The following is a 19,729-nucleotide window of genomic DNA, read 5'->3' on the forward strand; positions in this document are numbered from 1 at the left end:
CAGGGCGTGATCCTGGAGACCCAGGATTGAGTCCCACATCAGGCTCCCTGCATGGAGCCTGCTTCTCCCTCTGCCTGTGTCTCTGTGTCTCTCATGAATAAATAAATAAAATGTAAAAAAAGAAAAAAAAAAAAAAGAAAAAAAGAAAAAAGAAAGCCACATCTATACTAAACTGCCATATTTTTTAGTGCTCCTGCCCTCTATTTGTGGTAGTAAAATCCCAGTTGGAAGACCATTTCTTTTAGTTGAAGTAAGGAAGACTCCAATGGAGCAACAGGGTTGAGCACATGCTATAGGCCTGGTCAATCAGAAAGGCCCCAAACCTTTGGTTGAAAGGATGCACCAGGCAGTCCAAATTAGGTTGATTGTGAAGTCCAATCCAGACCTTTTCTGCCAAAATTCTCAGGAAAAATGGCCTCTTTTCTTGTAGTTTTTTTTTGTGGTTCAGGATGTGTCCAAGGCTACTAATGTTTATTATGCCCATCAGGTGTAGAGTTTGTCCTAGAGATGAAGAGATGCTGAGTTTAATGACATCTGAGGCCTTGGATACATGCTGCTTAAAAACAGATCTACTTTGGCTATCCTAGTTTCACTGTGCATGAACTTCCTAATTTGAGCTAGGTTTCTGTCACTTGAAATTGACAGAATTCTAATATGATACTATAAAGTCACAGTAAAAACCCTTTGGTTTTGGCATAGAAATAGAGTCCAGAAACAAATTTATAAGTAAGTGTGAATTTAAATTTTTTTTTTAAGATTTTATTTATTCATGACAGACACAGAGAGAGAGAGGCAGAGACACAGGCAGAGGGAGAAGCAGGCTCCACGCAGAGAGCCTGACGTGGACTCGATCCCAGGTCCCCAGGATCACACCCCCGGTTGAAGGCGGTGTCAAACTGCTAAGCCACTGGGGCTGCCCAGTGAATTTATTTTTTAATAAATATGGTATTTTGAAGCACTAAGGAAAGATTGGATTATTCAATAAATGCTGAGGAAAAATTATCTGGAAAAAAGTTAGAATACCCCCTCACATCATATACAAAAATAAATTCCAGATAGATTTGAGAGTGAAAACTAAAACACAAAACTACAAAAAAAAGTTAGATGAAAATAAAGAATATTTTTATAATATTGGAGTAGACCATCCTAAGACTAACTCAGAAACCATAAAAAATGACATATATCTGTATAAAAACTAAAACACACAATTTATATACAATGCGAAACACTGCAAGTAAAATAAAGATAAATGATAGACCAGAAGAAAAGCTAGTTACATATTAGCAAAGAATTATATGACCAGATTTCTTAAGATCTCTTATAAATTCTTAAGAGAAAGATAATCCAAAAGAAAAATGGGCAAAGGACACAAATGAACAGTAGAAATATAGATGGGTTGTGAAATCAGAAATGATGCATTCCTTCACTAGGAATCAGAAAAATCAAACCATAAGACATTTATGTCCTAAAGTTTGGCAAAATTAAGCACCATTACTTTCAGTGTTGGCAAGGATCATAGGGAAGTGATTTTTTTTTAAGATTTTATTTATTTTTATTTATTTGACAGAGCACACGCAGGGGGAGTTGCAGGCAGAGGGAGTGGGAGAAGTAGACTCCCCGCTGAGCAGGGAGCCTGATGCAGGGTTCCATCCAGGGCCCTGGGATCGTGACCTGAGCCAAAGGCAGGCACTTAACCAACTGAGCTACCCAGGTACTCCAGGAAGTGATTTTCATACGTTGTTCATGGTAAACTGGTGAAGTCTTTTTGGAAGACAATTTGTCAATATTTATTAAATTTTAAAATGCTCGTAACAAGTGGATGCAATCATTCCTCCTCTAAGAATTTATCTTAAAACATAAAAAAGGGGACTCCTGGGTGGCTCAGTGGTTGAGTATCTGCCTTTGGCCCAGGGCGTGATCCTGAGTCACGGGATCGATTCCCACATCAGGCTCCCTGCATGGAGACTGCTTCTCCCTCTGCCTATGTCTCTCTCTCTCTCTCTCTCTCTCTCTCTGTGTGTGTCTCTCACTAATAAATAAAATCTTTAAAAAACAAAAACAGAAATAAATAAAAATAAAACATAAAAAGGTTGTTCACTGCTGCATTGTTTGTAACAGTAAAAATACAACAACCTGGAGATAATATAATTGTCCCTAACAGGGAAAGAATAACTATGCTGCGGCATAACTATACAAGCAGTATCACAGAAAGTTGCCAGAAAGATCAATGTGTGACATTGGAGAAAATATCCTAGAACAAAGGACATGATATGATCTAACAGAATAAAGAAACAGATATGTATATATTCATCTACAATTGTCTAAAAATACAAAAAAAGAACCAGAAAACTCCAGTAAACGGTGGTTATTTCTGTAGAACTGAATGAGAAGTAAAGGGTAAAGTAAACTTTTCTGTTAAACTTCATTAAATATCATTTCAAATATGAGAATGTGTTTCTATCTTGTGAACATTTGTAAAAAAGAAAACTAACAAGCAAAAACAAAAACCCACCCAAAACCCAATTATTCCCCTAACTATACCTAGTTAGTACCCAAATCGCCAAGGCTCAACACTGCGCTCATTATTTCATTCAATTAAAATCTGAGTGCCCGCTACGTGAGGCACTGTTGATAGTTCTGGCACAAAGATAAAGATGTTAACATTGAACTTGAAAGGTATGCGTTTATGTATCTGCAAATACATGAAGCTCTCGTTTGTGTGTCATATTGAGCATTAATATGTGTCAGTTGGTGAAGAGCTTTATACGTATTTCCCAACCGTCATTTTTTAAAAAATTTATTTATTTATGATAGTCAGAGAGAGAGAGAGAGGCAGAGACACAGGCAGAGGGAGAAGCAGGCTCCATCCACCGGGAGCCCGACGTGGGATTCGATCCCGGGTCTCCAGGATCGCGCCCTGGGCCAAAGGCAGGCGCCAAACCGCGCCACCCAGGGATCCCTCCCAACCGTCATTTGATCAGTATTTATGAAATACCTGGGTTTTGTTTTTTTGTTTTTGACACAGCACGGCTCGTCTACAAGACACAGAAAACTTTGCCCTTGTGGAGTTTAAGTAGTAAAGATAGACAGTAAGGAAATGATTATACAAATATAAAAAGGAGAGCTATATAGAGTTGTAAATGTATAAAAAAATGAAGATGACCCAGCTGGGACTCAGGGACTCCTCAACCCTTCAGAAGGTCCTGGTTTGGGCAACCGGCTGACCCGACTCAGCCTCATGGAAGAGGATGAAGAAGAGCTGGAAATTCACGAGTTAAGTGAGGAATGGCAAGATACAGACAAGCACACTTCCCCCAGTGAGCATGGGCTGGACCTCTTAGATTCTACAGAGCTAAACCTTGAGGATTTCTGACAGGACGTCCCTCCCCATTTCCACTCCCCACCTCAACTGGGAAAAGGCAAACAGGCCAACAGTGAAGAAGGACCATTACTTCCAGGCCCCACCCTGGTCTTTGAAGGGAAGGAAGGGTGGGCTGTGCCTTTCTAACCTAACGTTTCTCTGATGATGTTGGGATAGAGAAGCCTTAGGGCCCCCTGTCCTTCCTCATGCTCCTGGCTCTGTCCCTGTGTGGAGAATGCCTTTTTCCTGCTGTGTCTGAAAGAAGTGGCAGCTTTACCTTAGTACTGGAGCGGCACTGCCTCCCTGTACCGAATAGAAAGAACCCAGTAGTGTCCTGTATTTTTGGAACAGCTTTCCCAGCCTCTTTTGTACCCTAGTGGAATCTTTCTCAGGAATGAGGAAAAGATCTGGCTGACCCTGAAAGATAAGCAGAACTTAATTGGGGTGTGGAGGAAGAGACAGAAGCCAGGAGAAGCATTTCAGGCAGAAGAAATACAAAGAATAGAGGCCACGTGGCAAGAAGCAGAACGCACATCAAGGACCAACAGAAGGCCTGAATGCTGAGAACGGGAGTGGGGTGTAAGAGGCCCGGGCAGTAGGCAGCTGGCTGGCTGCAGTGTTGTACTGGCTAGTCATTTGGATTAGGGAAGTCAAGGGAGTGTACTGTTTTTTTTTGTCATTGCTGTAACAAAACCCCACAAAATTAGTGGCTTACAACAAACAAAAGTGTATTATCTTACAGTTCTGACATGAGCTCAATGGGCTAAAATCAAGGTGTTGGTAGAGATGTGTTGCTTTCCAGAGGCATCAGGGGAGAAATCAGTTTTCTCACTTTTTCCAGTTTCTAGAGGTTGCCCACATTCTTTGGCTTGTGGCTCCCTGTCTCTACCTTCAAAACTGACAATGCTGCATCTCTGACAATTCTTTCACTGGTTCTGTCTACCTCTGACACTTTTGCTTCCTTTCTCCACTTTTAACGATTCTTGTGATTACACTGGGCTAACAGGGATAATTCAGGCTGCTCTGCCTATCTTAAAATTAGCTCATTGGCGACCTTAATTCCATCTGCAAACTTAATTTCTCTCTACCATGTAACCTAACATATTTACAAGTTCTAGGAATTAGGACTCAAATATATACGCCTACCACATAGGAAAAGGAGGAGAATTAATTTGATTTTATTATAAAATTGTAAATTATGTTTCATAGTTATCCTGGGTATTAACAAAATGAATCCCTGATTTATTTACCATCTGCAGTTAGTACTTTTTCCATTTCCCAAACTATATATAAGAACCTTAAAACGATTTACCTCTATTTGCCCAAGTTCCCATTTGTACTACTATCATGTCTCACTCACTTCTAAATGTTCTAAATCCCACAAAACGTTATTACTATCATTGTTTTATTTTTTTTATTTTTGTTTTTGTAAAGATTTTATTTACTTATTCATGAGAGACAGAGAGAGAGAGAGAGGCAGAGACATAGGCAGAGGGAGAAGCAGGCTCCATGCAGCGAGCCCGACGTGGGACTTGATCCTTGGTCTCCAGGATCACACTCTGGGCTGAAGGCGGCGCTAAACCGCTGAGCCACCCGGGCTGCCCATTATCAGTTTTAAATTATGATTTTAAAACTATTTAGTCAAGGGACACCTGGGTGGCTCAGTGGTTAGGTGTTTGCCTTCGGCTCAGGGCGTGATCCCAGGGTTCCGGGATCAAGTCCCATATCAGGCTTTCTGCATGGAGCCTCTTCTCTGCCTCTTTCTTCATGTCTCTCATGAATAAATAAATAAAATCTTTAAAAAAAACCCTATTTAATCACATATTTATCTTGCCTGGTACCTTTCATTCTTTTCTGCAATTGCATGCTTCTATCTGGAATGATTTTTCTTTAACCTGTGGAATTTCCTTCAGTATTTCTTGAGGCTCTGATCTGCTGATGGTCTCTCAGATTTTTTTTTGGGGGGGGGGTCTGAAAAGACCTTTATTTGGCATTCATTTTTGAAGGTATTTTATTATTTTTCATTTTGAATTTTTAAAAAGATTTTATTTATTTATTCCTGAGAGACAGACAGGTAGAGACAGGCAGAGGGAAAAGCAGGCTCCCTGCAGGGAGCGCCCAATGCGGGACTAAGTTCCAGGATCCCAGGATCACAACCTGAGCCGAAGGCAGATGCTCAACCACTGAGCCATCCAGGTACCCCTCATTTTGAATTTTTATTAAAAAAATTTTTTTATTTATTATTTTTTTATTGAAGTTCCATTTGCCAACATATAGTATAACACTGAATTTTTATTAAATTTTTTTTACTGTAATCTCTACCCCCAACACAGGGCTGGAACTCATGACCCTGACATCAAGAGTCATAAATTCTTCTGACTGAGCCAGCCAGGTGCCCCACATGTCTAGTAATCTTTTACTGTATTCCTGACTGCATAGAAGGCATAATAATGCTAGATGACATGTGCCACTGTAGAAATGCCCCCTTTCCTGCGTTAGGCAGATAGGATGAAGGGCTGGCCAACCTTCACCTAATCGAGAATTGAGTTGAATCAGGGTTGGGCTACAATTCTTTCTTTCTCTTTCTTTCTTTCTTTCTTTCTTTCTTTCTTTCTTTCTTTCTTTCTTTCTTTCTCTCTCTCTCTCTCTCTCTCTCTCCTTCCTTCCTTCCTTCTTCTTTTTTTTTTTTTTTTTTTTTAAGTAATCTCTGCACCCAACGTGGGGCTTAAATTCACAACCCTGAGATCAAGAGTTGCATGCTCTACTGACTGAGCTAGCCAGGTGCCCCTGGGCCACCGTTTTTATTAAAACTCAGTACATCATTGGTTTCTTCCTGTTCCTTGGGTTTGGCATTCCTAAGCTTTTGGCTGAGAGCCTGAAAGGTCTCTGTATCCTCATGCCTAAAATCCTTCATCTCAGGACATTTTGAGCTTAGATTTTTAACCTACCATACCACAGATGTTCAAAATCTGCCAAATGTTTTAACAGGGAGATCATTTGTTCCAAGCCCCTTTTCTCTAGTGGGATTTTATTGGTCACCATTGTTTTAAGATTTTTATTCTACCTTTTTGGTCAGCCTTCTGAACTGCCTGAGAATTCAGTAAATGACCCCTGAGGCAAACTGACTCCTTGGGTCTTGAGTTTGGGCCTCCTTTAGTTTCTAATCCATCACATCAGCCTCACACAATTGCCAAAATATCTTCTGGTTCAGTTTCCCCCAGGATACTTCCTCTTCTTAGGGCTTACCTGATCCTCAGGTTTCACTCTCAGGAAAGAAAATCACTAGTGATCAGCTAGGAAGGAGCCTTTCTTCTCTGAAATTTTAGTCCATCTAGATCTTGTTGCTCTCTGGTATCTTTAAAAATACAGTGATCACAATCTCTTTCTCTCTTTATAGTAGGAGTATGGTCTGCTGTGATTTAGTATATCCTACCCAAAAGCAGAAGTTCAACTTGCCAAATTTGAAAGAAATCTAATGGACAAAATTTGGGAATGGATTTAATATGGGGTGTGAGGAAGAGGAAAACTCAGGCATGACTCTAAGTAGTTTCTGGGTAGCAACTGAAGAGACGGTGGTATAACTTATTACAAGATCACAGAAGACACTCTGATATAGATAGGGTACCCTCTATGACGAGTTGTTATTATTGTTTTTTATTTCTTAATTTTATTAGTTTTAAATTTTTTATTTTTTTAGCCATCTCTACACCCAACATGGGGCTTGAACTCATGATCCCAGGATCAAGAGTTGCACGTTCCACTAACTAAGCCAGCCAGGCAACCCCCCATGAATTAATTTTTATTTATTTTATTTTATTTTATTTTATTTTATTTATGATAGTTACACACACAGAGAGAGAGAGAGAGAGAGGCAGAGACACAGGCAGAGGGAGAAGCAGGCTCCATGCACCGGGAGCCCGACGTGGGATTCGATCCCGGGTCTCCAGGATCGCGCCCTGGGCCAAAGGCAGGCGCCAAACCGCTGCACCACCCAGGGATCCCTTAATTTTTAAATATAGAATGGTTCATAGGTTTCTAGCTTTAGGAACAGAAATAAGGCAATGCAATTCACTAAGATAGGAACCACTGGAAGGGACCAAGAGTTTGATTTTGGATATGTTGAATTTTAACTATCTTTGAGACCTTAAGTAGTCAGCTGGATTTAGAGATTTGAGTCCCAGAAGAGAGGTGAGGGCTGGACATATAATTTCTCTGACATAATTTTAAGGGTAATCAGCATATAGGAGGTAACTGATGTGATGGCGTGAATGAGACTATATCAGTTGAGAATACAGAGTGGAAAGGAAAGAGAACCTAGGCTGGAGTCTGGAGGAGCTCCAATATTAAATGGTTAGGCAAATCCTCTCAATTTTTACATTCCTTTCAATGCACCAAAAGTTCAAATGATTCTTATGGATTATGACATCTTGCTGTTAGCCATATCAAATTACCTTGGGATAACTCTATTACTATTACTATTTTCATCAATAGGTATCTATCATTGGAAATTCTGAAAAGGGAATCCACACATAGAGCTTTAGTCATTGTTTTTCAAAACGTAGGTCACAACTGAGTAGGTCATGAAATCAACTTACTGAGGGGCTCCTGGGTACTCAGCGGTTGAGTGTCTGCCTTCAGCTCAGAGTGTGATCCCAGGGTCCAGGGATTGAGTCCCACATTGGGCTCCCTGTGAGGAGCCTGCTTCTCCCTCTGCTTATGTCTCTGCCTCTCTGTGTCTCTCTCAGAAAGAGAGATTTTTTTTTTAAGATTTATTTATTTATTTATGATAGACAGAGAGAGAGACAGAGACTGAGACAGAGACACAGGAGGAGGGAAAAGCAGGCTCCATGCCGGGAGCCCGATGTGGGACTCGATCCCGGGACCCCAGGATCGCGCCCTGGGCCAAAGGCAGGCGCTAAACCGCTGAGCCACCCAGGGATCCCCTCTCTGTGTCTCTTGTGAATAAATAAATAAAATCTTTAAAAAAAATCAATTTGGTGGATCCTAATTAGTATTATTTTTTATAAAGATTTTATTTATCTTAGGGGGGCCGAAGGAGATAGCCTTTAAGATTTTATTTATTCATGAAAGACACAGAGAGGGAGAGGCAGAGACACAGGCAGAGGGAGAAGCAGGCTCCATGCAAGGAGCCCGATGTGGGACTGGATCCCAGGACTCTGGGATCACACCCTGAACTGAAGGCAGGCACTCAACAGCTGAGCCACTCAGGCATCCCAAGATTTTATTTTTTTATTTGAGAGAGAGAATGAGAGAGCACTAGTGGAGGGGAGGGGCAGAGAGAAAAGCAGACTCCCTGCTGAGCAGGGAGCCTGATATGGGGCTAGATCCCAGGACCCTGAGATCATGACTGGAGCTGAAACCAAGAGTTGGTTGCTTAACTGACTGCACCATCCAGGCGCTCCCTGATTTTTAAAGATTTATTTTAAAGAGAGAGAGTGCACTCATGGGGTGGGGCAAACGGAGAGGGACAGAGTCCCAAGCAGACTCCCTGCCAAGCACAGAGCCCCAAATGGGGCTCGATCCTATGACCCTGAGGTAACCACCCAAGCCGAAATCAAGAGTTGGTTGCTTAACTGACTGAACCACCCAGACACTCCTAATTAGTATTTTTTAAATGAGATAAATAGAGGAAAATACCAAAGTACATCATATGAAGTATAAGCATCTACATTCTCTTCTGTGGTGAACTTACCCAGTCTGTGGCTTGAAATCTCATGTATGACTCTCAAATTTCCATCTCTAGCCCAGTGCTCTCTCCTAAATGCCATGCTCACTTACCTCCACTTGGATGTTTACTAGACATCTCAAACCCCTGATCTAAGAACCCCTGATCTTTCCCAAAATAGCTTCATCTGCAGTCCTTCCAGGGGAAATTTCATCCTTCTTAGGCCTATATCCTCAGAGCCACTTTTTACTTTGCTCATTCTCGAACACACCACATCTCATCTTCCAACCACTTCTCATCATCCTTACCCTGGTCTAAATTATCATCACCTCATCTCTCACCTGGCTTAATGCAAGAGCTTCTCAACAGATTTCTCTAATTCACCCTTTCTTCTCCCATAGCCTACTCTCAACACTGTAGTCAGAGTGATACCCTGAAACAGAAGTCAGCCAACTTTTTCTGTGGAAAGTCAGAGAATAAATATTTAGGATTTTGGGGGCCAAGAGGAAAATCAAAGCTAATACAGAGGTATTTCCATAACAAAAGAGAAGACAAATTTCTATAAAATTTTTGGTATAATTAAAAACTAATAACTGTGTATAATTTTTTTGTAATGCAGGTCTATTTTCTAAAAAAAAAATTTTTGGGACACCTGGGTGGCTCAGCAATTGAGCATCTGCCTTCAGCTCAGGGCGTGATCCCGGGATCTGAGATCAAGTCCCACATTGGGCTATTTGCAGGATGCCTGTTTCTCCCTTTGCCTATGCCTATGTCTCTGCCTCTCTCTCTCTCTCTCTCTCTCTCAGGAATAAATAAAATCTTTAAAAAAAAATTAAAAAAAAATTTTTAAAGCAATGTCTCCACCCAACTTGGGGCTTGAACTCATGACCCTGAGATTAAGAGTCCCATGGTCTCTGACTGAGCAGGTCAGGTGCCCCATGTAATACAGGTCTACTAATGAGAATGGAATTTTTTCAATTTTTATTTTTACTGGGCAGCCCCGGTGGCTCAGTGGTTTAGCACCACCTTCAACCCAGGGCGTGATCCTGGAGACCCGGGATCAAGTCCCACATCAGGCTCCCTGCGTGGAGCCTGCTTCTCTCTCTGCCTGTGTCTCCGTCTCTCTTTGTGTGTCTCTCGTGAATAAATAAAAAAAATAATTAAAAAAAATTTTTTTTTACTTTACATTTTTAGAGATTTATTTACTGAAGAGAGAAAGAGAGGGATGCTTTGGTGGCTCCATGGTTGAGCATCTGCCTTTGGCTCAGGTCGTGATTCTGGGGTTCTGGGATCAAGTCCCACATCGGGCTCTCTGCATGGAGCCTGCTTCTCCCTCTGCCTCTGTCTCTGCCTTGCTCTATGTCTCTCATGAAAAAATAAATAAAATCTTAAAAAGAGAGAGAGAGAACTGGGGGGCGTGGGGCGGCAGAGGGAGAGGAATAGAATCTCAGGCTGACTTCCTGTAGCACCGAGCTCCACCCAGGGCTGTATCCCAGGACCCTGAGATAACGACCTGAGCTGAAACCAAGAGGTGGATGCTTAACCGGCTGAACCACCTAGGCACCTCTCTTTTTTATTTTCTAATGGATTTTGCTTAACTGGGGCTCAAATCCAGTGTTACCTAACATCAAATCAACTGTAAAGGCTTATCTGTAAAAACCATTCTTAGCTGACGCTGTATAAAATCAGGCAGCAGGGGGCGCCTGGGTGGTTCGGTGGTTAAGCATCTGCCTTGTCTCAGTACGTGATCTCAGGGTCCTGTGATCAGGCCTCAGGCCTCAGGCCTCAGGCCTCAAGCCCGAAGCCCGAAGCCCCAAGCCCCAAGCCCCAAGCCCCAAGCCCCCAGCCCCCAGCCCTGCATCAGGCTCTCTGCTTAGTGGGGAACCTGCTTCTTCTCCCTCTACCTCCCTCTCCCTTTGCCTGCCGCTTCCCCTGCTTATGTGCATGTGTATTCTCTGTGTCGAATAAACAAAATCTTTAAAAAATAATAAAAGAAAATCAGGTGATGGGATGGATTTACACTGCAGGCTGTAGTTTGCTGATCCCTACTCTAAAATATAATCAGATCATTCTCTCAAAACCCTGTGAATCGGTTTTCTTCTGTAATGTAACAAGCTACCACAACTTCAGCAGTTTACAACCATTTATTATCCTCACAGTCTACAGATCAGAAGTGCAGAACCTGGCTGATTTCTCTTGAGTAGGGTCTCGCTAGGCTGAAATCAAGGTGACCTCTGATATGGAAGACCTGGGAAAGAATCCACTTCTAAGATCATTCAGGTTATTGGCAGAAACCAGTTCCTTGCAGTTGTAGGTCTGATGTCCTCACTTTCTTGCTGGCTATTAGCCAGGAACTACTCTTAGCTTGTAGAGACTCCCTGCATTCCTTAGCATGTGGTCCCCCCTCATTTTCTTTTTTCTTTCCCCCACCCCCTCATTTTCAAGCACAAGCACATTCACATCTTGTGGCTTGAAGTTACTTTGTGCTACCAGCTGGAAAAAAAAGTTCTGCTTTTAAAGATTTCACCTGATTAGGCTAGCCCATTCAGATAATTGTATCTCAAGGTCAACTAACTTGGGAGTGCTGGTGGGGGAAGGGGCATCAGTTCTAGAAGTCTGTCTACCAGGGCGCCGGGGTGGCTCAGTCAGTTAAGAGTCTGCCTTTGGCTCAGGTCATGATCCCAGGGCTCTGGGAATGAGCCCCGCATTGGGCTCCCTGCCCAGTGAGGAGGCTGCTTCTCCCTCTGCCACAACCTCCAGGTCGTGCTCTTTCTCTCGCTCTGTTCTCTCTCATAAATAAAAACAAATAAATTCTTTAAAAAAAAAAAATAGAAGTTTGCCTACAACACCCTAAAATAATTTCCTACTCAGAATAAAAAGGCAAGGCACTTAGGAGGGTCAACATGACTTGCATCACCTGCTACCCACCAATCCCCATGCATGTCCTATTACTTCTCTGATGTTATTTCCTGCTCTTCTTCCCCTGGCTTATTCTGTTCACTCACACTAGCCTTCTTGCTGTTGCTTGAACATGCCAGACATACTCCCAACCTGGGATCTATGTCTGGAGTACTCTTCTCTCAGATATCTATCTAATTTGTTATCTCCTGTATCTCCAAGACTGCTCATTTCCACTTTTTTATTTTTTTAAGAGAGCATGAGAATGCGCAAATGGGGAGGGCCAGAGGGAGAAGAGAATTTTTTTTTTAAGATTTTATTTATTTATTCATGAGAGACACACAGAGAGAGAGAGAGAGGCAGAGACACAGGCAGAGGGAGAAGCAGGCTCCATGCAGGGATCCCAGGTCTCTAGGATCAGGCCCTGGGCTGAAGGCTAAACCGCTGAGCCACCTGGGCTGCCCTAGGGAGAAGAGAATCTTAAATAGGCTCCATGCTCAGCCTGGAGCCCAAGGTGGGGCTTGATCTCACAATCCTGAGATCATGACCTGAACAGAAATCAAGAGTTGGACACTTAACCGACTGAGCCATCCAAGTGCCCTGAAACTTCCACCTTCTCAATGAGACCATATCTAATCACACTATTTAATACTATAATCTGTATTCTCACTCCTGGCACTATTTCCCTTACCTTGTTCTATTTTTATTTTTTTCTATTTTGCACTTAGCACCTTTGTATACTATATACTTTGCTTATTTATGTTTAATGTCTATCCCTCTTTGCCAGAATTAAGCTCCTCAAGGATAAGTATCTGTGCCTATTTTCTATTCACTAATGTATTTTCTTTCTTTCCTTCCTTCCTCTCAAGTAAGCTCTACTGCCCAATGTGGGGCTTAACCTCACGACCCTTAGATCAAGAGTCATATGTTCTACCTCCTGAGCCAGCCAGGCACCCCTCACTGATGTATTTTTTGTTCATTAAGCATCTAGCACAGTGGCTGGCACAACAGGTGGCCAATAAAAATTCACTGAAGTTTTGGGAAACTCTTGCTTTAATTTTCTATATATGGTTGTACATACTAGGTTGTGATATAAAATAGTATTACTTACTACAGAGGGTAGTCAAGAGAGTGAAAAATACTGGGGTTAGACTACATGACTTCTAAAGTCCTTTCTCTTTTTTTTTTTCCCCCTAAAGTCCTTTCTCAATTTGAGCACTTATAACTTTCTATGTGTAGCTAGTAAATGCCCACTATATCTTTTGGGAAATGGCAAAGTTCACAGCCTAGTTTCTAGAGCAAAGCATTGATTATTGAAACATAACACTGACACCAAAAAAAACTATTAGCATTCTTGCCTGCTCTGTAATAGTAGCTTAGGAAAAACTGGAAACAGCAAGAACTGCTGAATGCTCCAAAATATAAAAATCTGAACTTAATCGTTCCATGAAAACGAGATAGAATTTAAGAGCATATGATAAAAGAGAACATTTTCTAGATCAAAATTTCCCCCGTTAAAGCTTTCACTCACTGAAGAAGCGAAGAAGAGTGAAGAAAGATATCCCTTAAAGCGTCTGCCGTAGCAATTGTGTCCTGAATGGACTTCGGGAGCAAAGACCACTTCTGAAATACATATGATTTCCACTCATCCACAGGCAGATCCATTTTACTTTAGGTCTATAAAATAAATAAGAAAATAAGGAATTCAGATTTCTACAAATGCACAATTCTAGGGGAAAAAAAAAATCAACCTTTCACTCCAGCAAACATGAAGCAACAAAATCAATTCTTGTGGTCTTTTTCCATAGTTTACATGCTGAGGATCTATTTTGTCTCACACCTATTCACCGAAAATCCTTTTATTCAGAAATATTTACTGAAGGCCTAGTTTGTTCCACGCACCATGCTTGCCTCAGACCTCCATCTTCCCAAGCTGTTCAAGTCAGACATCACAGATTTTTCTCTCTCTCCACCTACTACTTAATTAACAAATGTATCTCTTACACAGCTGTTTTTTCTTTCAATCCCCAGATCATTCAATTCATCTTCCACATTGAGACAGATGTAGGTCCTCTGACTTAAAGCTCCTCCAAGCTTTTGGGGAAGCCCTGTACAAATCCTTCACTATTCGACCCCTGGGCTCATTTTCTAAGGCCCAAGTCTCACGTCTTCTTCTGTACCCTATTATTCTGAGCTACTTAAAGCTATCCCCAACTTGCCAGGCTATTTGCCTCTCTAGTTGTTGCATAGGCCATGCCATCCTTCTGGTAGCATCCCTATCCTCACTTAAGCGTCCACTCGGCAAATCTGCACACACCCCCTTCAAGACCCACTTCAAATAGCACCTCCTCCAGGAAGCCTTCCCTGATTTTCCATCTGCGAGCACGGAACACTTTATGTCTCCTCTGAGGCCCATATCATGTCTACATTGAGTTAAGGCTACTCACTGCGGTAACTCCCTCGACAGACTACGCTTTCTCCCGAGGGCGGCGATCGGATCCTATTTACCTTAGGAAAAGCCCCGATGGGCCAAGCTCGGGGTTTAGCAACGGGGGGAGCTCGGCGTTTCGGTTGCTGAAGTAATCAGGTTGGTGCTTTGACTACCGTTGGCAGCACAGTCATCAGGGAACAGCTCTCTCTTCTGGGCGACCAGTAGGCCTGTCAGCCAAAGGCCGAGCCAAGTTTTTTTTCCGAGACGCGTCTCGGAAAGCTTCCGGGACTAGACCGAGGGCCCAGAGCAAGAGCTAGCGTCATCCTTGGCGCGACCCACGCCCCGGCCCCGCCCCCTGGCGCAGCCGTCGGGTGACTAGGGCCTCAGCCTGGGCTCCCGCGTGTCACGTGGCTGCTCGCAGCGCCTCGGCCAATGGGGCGGCTGCCCCGCCACTAAGCCCGCCCCTGTGCCTTGCGCATGTCAGTAGGCGGGGGTGGTGCCTGCAGCTCCTTGGCCCAATAGCTTTGGAGCGCGCGGGGCCCCAGGAGGGAAGTGGGGTCTGCTGACGAGCTGGAGCGCGGGAGTTTGCGCGGCGGAGTCATGGTGGGCCACCTGAGCGAGGGGGCCATTGCGGTGAGGAGACGCCTGCGGACCGGCAGGCCGGGGTGGCTGGGGACCCTGGGGTTGTGGGGGTGGGAAAGGGAGAAGGGGGGCTGGAGGCGATGGGGAGAGAACGCGGGAGAAGATAAAAGGGGTGGGGGAGACCGTCGAGTGACTCCCCAGAATCATCACCGTCTCCGAGAATTTCTACTGTCGTCTTTGAAACATGCCCATGTTTTTTCTACTTAAGAGAAGGAAGCAAAATTAACTCGATGGTCCCGCGTCTCCCTCCTCCGGCCACGCTGTCTCCTCCCTGTCCCCCATCCACAGCCAAACTTCTCTAGAGTTGTCTGTTTTCAGCTCACCTCCCGTTAACAGACCCCGGTCCGTCGTTCCCTCGATCACGGTCGAAGGAACCCGGGCTGAAGTTAACGGTGCTTCCAAGTCGTTAAATCCAACAGACGCTTTTCCGTTTTTAGCTCTACCAGAGTTCTCAGCAGTGTTTGGGTGTGTTGAGCATTTCGTCTTTCTGATAACACTCCCTTCTCTGGGCTTCTATGGCTTGGTTTGGCTCGTCTTCCTCGTCTTATTGCAGGTCCCTCGTTGTACGTTTTTGGTTACTCAAGGTTATGTTCTGGGCCCTCTTTGACCAACACAGTCTCATTACCAACCGTATGTCAGTTGCTCGTAAATTTCTTTGTCCGGAGCCGCCTTTACTCTGAAAAATAAACCTCTATAGTGTGTCTGCCTGCCTGATACCTCAAAGGCATTTTTTATTTTATTTTTTTTAAAAAGGTTTTATTTATTCATTCATGAGAGACACACACACACACACACAGAGGTAGAGACACAGGCAGAGGGAAAAGCAGGCTCCATGCAGGGAGCCCGACACGGGACTCCATCCCGGGACTCTGGGATCACGCCCTGGGCCGAAAGCTAAAGCTATGAGCCACCCGGGCTGCCCGGCATTTTTTTTTTTTTTTTTAAGATTTTATTTATTTATTTGAGAGAGAGAGACAGCGTGAACGGCGGGGGTGGGGGGGGGGGGGAGAGAGAAGCAGACTCCCCACTGAGCAGGGAGCCTCACAGAGCTGGACCCCAGGACCCATCATCATCATGACCTGAGCCAAAGGCAGATGCTTAACAAACTGAGCCACCCAGGCGCCCCCTTAAAGGCATTTTAAATTTAACATGTCCCAAAGCAAATCTGTTATTTTACTATTTGGGCCTCTTGGTGTTCCCTATCTGGATGAATGGCACCATTATCCATTAAGATATGCTAGCCAGTAATTGTGGAATCATGCTAACTGCAAACTTCCATCACCTTAGATGTCCAGTCCATCACCAAGTCCAGTGTTTTAACTCCACACATATTTCTTAAATCCATCTGCTTCTCTTCTTCTACTCTAGCTCCATCATTCCTTGCCTGGACTACGGACTCCGCCTCTCCCCCGCCAAACACACCAATTCCATCACATACTCTCATTTGTTCTCTCTTCCTTTTATTTGTTTTTGTTCTTTAAATTTTTAATTTTGGTTTAGCTAATGTATAGTGTTCTGTTAGTTTCAGGTGTACAATATAGTAATTCAGCAATTCTATACATTACTCATTGCTCATGATGAAAATTGTACTCTTTAATCCCCTTCAACTGTTTCTCCCCTCCCCCTACTCACCTTCCCTCTAGTAACCATCAGTTTGTTCTCTATAGTTAAGAGTCTGTTTCTTGGTTTGTCTCTGTCTTCCTTTTTTTCCTTTGCTCATTTGTTTCTTAAATTCCATATATGTATGAAATCATGGGATTTGTCTCTTTGACTGACTTATTTTGCTTTGGATTATACTTTCTAGCTCCATTTATGTTGTTGGAAATGGGAAGATTTCATTCTTTTGCATGGCCAAATAATATTCTATTGCATAGGGATGCCTGGGTGGCTCAGTGGTTGAGCCTATGCCTTTGGCTCAGGTCATGATCCCAGGGTCCCCAGATCAAGTTCCACATTGGGTTCCCTGCAGAGAGCCTGCTTCTTCCTCTGACTATGTCTCTGCTTCTCTGTGTGTGTGTCTTTGATGAATAAATAAATAAAATCTTTAAATTAAAAAAAAATATTCAGGCACATGGGTGGGTCAGTGGTTGAGATAGCTTTTGGCTAGGGGGGTGATTCTGGGGTCCTGGGATCAAGTCCCACATCGGGCTCCCCATGGGGAGCCTGCTCCCCAGCACACTCTGCCTGTGTCTCTGCCTCTCTCATGAATTAATAAATCTTTTTTAAAAAGTTATATTGTATATGTGCAACCATCTTTATCCATTCATCTATCAATGGACACGTGGGCTGCTTCCATAATTTGGGTATTGTAAATAATGCTGCAATAAACATGGGATACATGGATCCTTTTGAATTAGTGTTTTCATAAATTTTGAGTACTCAGCAGTGCAATTAGTGAATCCAAAGTAGTTCTACTTTTATTTTTTTGAGGAACCCCAATACTATTTTTGCACCAGTTTCCATTCCCACTAGCAGTACACAAGGATTCCTTTTTCACGTCGTCCTTGTCAACACTTGTTTCTTGTGTTGATTTTAACCATTCTAAAAGGCATAAGGTGGTATCTCATTGTAGTTTTGAGTTGCATTTCCCTGATGATGAGTGGTATTGAACATTTTTTCATGTGTTGGCCATTTGTATGTCTTCTTTGGAGAAATGTCTGTCCATGTCCTCTGCCCATTTTTTAAATTGAATTGTGTTTGGGTGTTGAGTTGTAGCAGTTCTTCATATATTTTGGATACTTAGCCCTCATCAGATATGTCATTTGTCTTCTCATTCAGTAGGTTGTCTTTTAGTTTGTTTCCTTAGCTGTGCAGAAGCTTTTTATTTTTTATATTTTAAGGATTTTATTTATTTATTCATGAGAGAGACACACAGAGAGGCAAAGACATAGGCAGAGGGAGAAGCAAGCTCCATGCAGGAAGCCCAGTGTGGGACGCGATCCTGGGACTCTGGAATCACGCCCTGAGCCAAAGGCAGATAGATGCTCAACCACTGAGCCACCCAGGCATCCCAGAAACTTTTTATTTTGATGTAGTCCAGCAGTTTATTTTTGCTTTTATTTTCCTTGCCACAGGAGACATATCTAGAAAGATGTCGCTACTGCTGGTGTCAGAGAAATTACCTGCGCTGTCTTCTAGGATTTTTCTAGGATTTTTATGGTTTAGGTCTCACATTTAGGTCTTTAATCCATTTTGAGTTTATGTTTGTGTATGGTGAAAGAAAGTGGTCCAGTTTCATTCTTTTCCCAACACCATTTCTTGAAGAGACTTTTTCCCATTGTGTATTCTTTTCCTCCTTTGTTGAAGATTAATCATATAATTGGGCTTATTTCTGGGTTTTCTGTTTTGTTCTACTGATCTGTGTGCCAACACCATACTGTTTTGATTACTGTGGCTTTGTAATATAACCTGAAGTCTGGAATTGTGATGCCTCCGGTTTTGTTTTTCTTTTTCAAGATTGCTTTGGCTATTTGAGGTCTTTTGTTGTTCCTTATAAATGTTAGGATTATTCTAGTTCTGTGAAAAATGTTGGTATTTTGATAGGGATTGCATTAAATGTGTAGATTAATTTGGGTGGTAGAGACAATTTAACAATATTTATTCCTCAAAACCTGTGAGCATGGAATGAATGTCTTTCCATTTCTTTGTGTGTGTGTCTCTCTCTCTTTTTTTAATTCCTGGTATAGGGATCCCTGGGTGGTGCAGCGGTTTGATGCCTGCCTTTGGCCCAGGGCGCGATCCTGGAGACCCGGGATCAAATCCCACGTCGGGCTCCCGGTACATGGAGCCTGCTTCTCCCTCTGCCTGTGTCTCTGCCTCTCTCTCTCTCTCTCTCTCTCTCTCTCTCTCTCTGTGTGTGACTATCATAAATTAAAAAAAAAAAAAAAAATTCCTGGTATATTCCTTACTCTTGCACGTTCTTTTCCATCTGCCTGTGTGGCTCTTCACTCTCCCCTCCCTGGCTAACAATCTTCAAATCTCAGCTCACTTCTTCAGAGAAGCCTTCCTTGACTTACTAGCCTAATTCTCTTTATTTTGAGACCCTAATTCCTGCTTCTTCACTTACTACCTGTGCAACTTTGGGTAAGATACTAAACTTTACCTTTTCTCTTAAAATGAGGGTAATGATGCCTAGTACCTACTGCCTAATGTTAGGGGGAGGATTAGGTGAGCTATTTAAAGCGCTTAGTCCATGCCTGGTACACAGTAAATGCTCAGTATATGTTACCTCTTATTAATAATTGTAGATGTAATTTTTAAAAAATACTTATTTATTCATGAGAGACAGAGAGAGAGAGAGAGAGAGAGAGGCAGAGGGAGAAGCAGGCCCCATGCAGGAAGCCTGACGTGGGACTTGATCCTGGGTCTCGAGGATCAGGCCCTGGGCTGAAGGCAGCCCTAAACCGCTGAGCCACCGGGGCTGCCCATCAGATGTAATTTTTTATTTGACTAATATCAGTTACTTTCTGTCTTCCTCACTGAATTATAAACTCTTTGAGGCCTAAAATTACATCTTTTTTTTTTCTTCCACAAAATAGTCTCCAAAATACCTGGAGCAGTGCTGGCAAGTTTTAGGTTATTCAGTAAATGTTAGCTAGGTGTGTATGAGGCAGTGAAAAGAAATGGACCGAGATGAATGAGCAAGAATAGTTGGCAGAGTGGAGTGACTATTTGAATAAATTAGGAATAATTAAACCTGAGAACTGATTGC

At 42.8% G+C, this 19,729-nt stretch overlaps 2 protein-coding genes across 6 annotated transcripts in view; one reads left to right on the plus strand and one right to left on the minus strand.

Moving 5' to 3' along the window:
* The window catches only part of SMYD4 (SET and MYND domain containing 4), a 55,817-nt gene extending 40,457 nt beyond the window's left edge, over positions 1–15,360 (minus strand). The window contains exons 1-2 of one of the 5 annotated variants that reach the window (XM_049114877.1): positions 15,342–15,360; positions 13,477–13,622 (exon numbers count right to left, since the gene is read on the minus strand). In XM_049114877.1, the coding sequence (XP_048970834.1) occupies positions 13,477–13,610 (134 nt within the window). In that variant the 5' untranslated portion in view covers positions 13,611–13,622; positions 15,342–15,360. Of the gene's footprint in view, positions 1–323; positions 502–13,476; positions 13,623–14,392; positions 14,748–15,341 lie in introns of those variants that run through there. The other 4 variants (XM_025476140.3, XM_025476141.3, XM_049114876.1 and 1 more) reach the window with 4 other exon arrangements.
* RPA1 (replication protein A1) overlaps positions 14,842–19,729 on the plus strand; it is a 76,327-nt gene continuing 71,439 nt past the window's right edge. Inside the window, exon 1 of the mRNA XM_025476144.3 lies at positions 14,842–15,009. Within this exon, the coding sequence (XP_025331929.3) occupies positions 14,977–15,009 (33 nt within the window). The 5' untranslated portion in view covers positions 14,842–14,976. The remainder of the gene's footprint in view (positions 15,010–19,729) is intronic.

This window comes from Canis lupus, chromosome 9 (assembly GCF_003254725.2).
Source record: "Canis lupus dingo isolate Sandy chromosome 9, ASM325472v2, whole genome shotgun sequence".
NCBI classification, from domain to species: domain Eukaryota; kingdom Metazoa; phylum Chordata; class Mammalia; order Carnivora; family Canidae; genus Canis; species Canis lupus.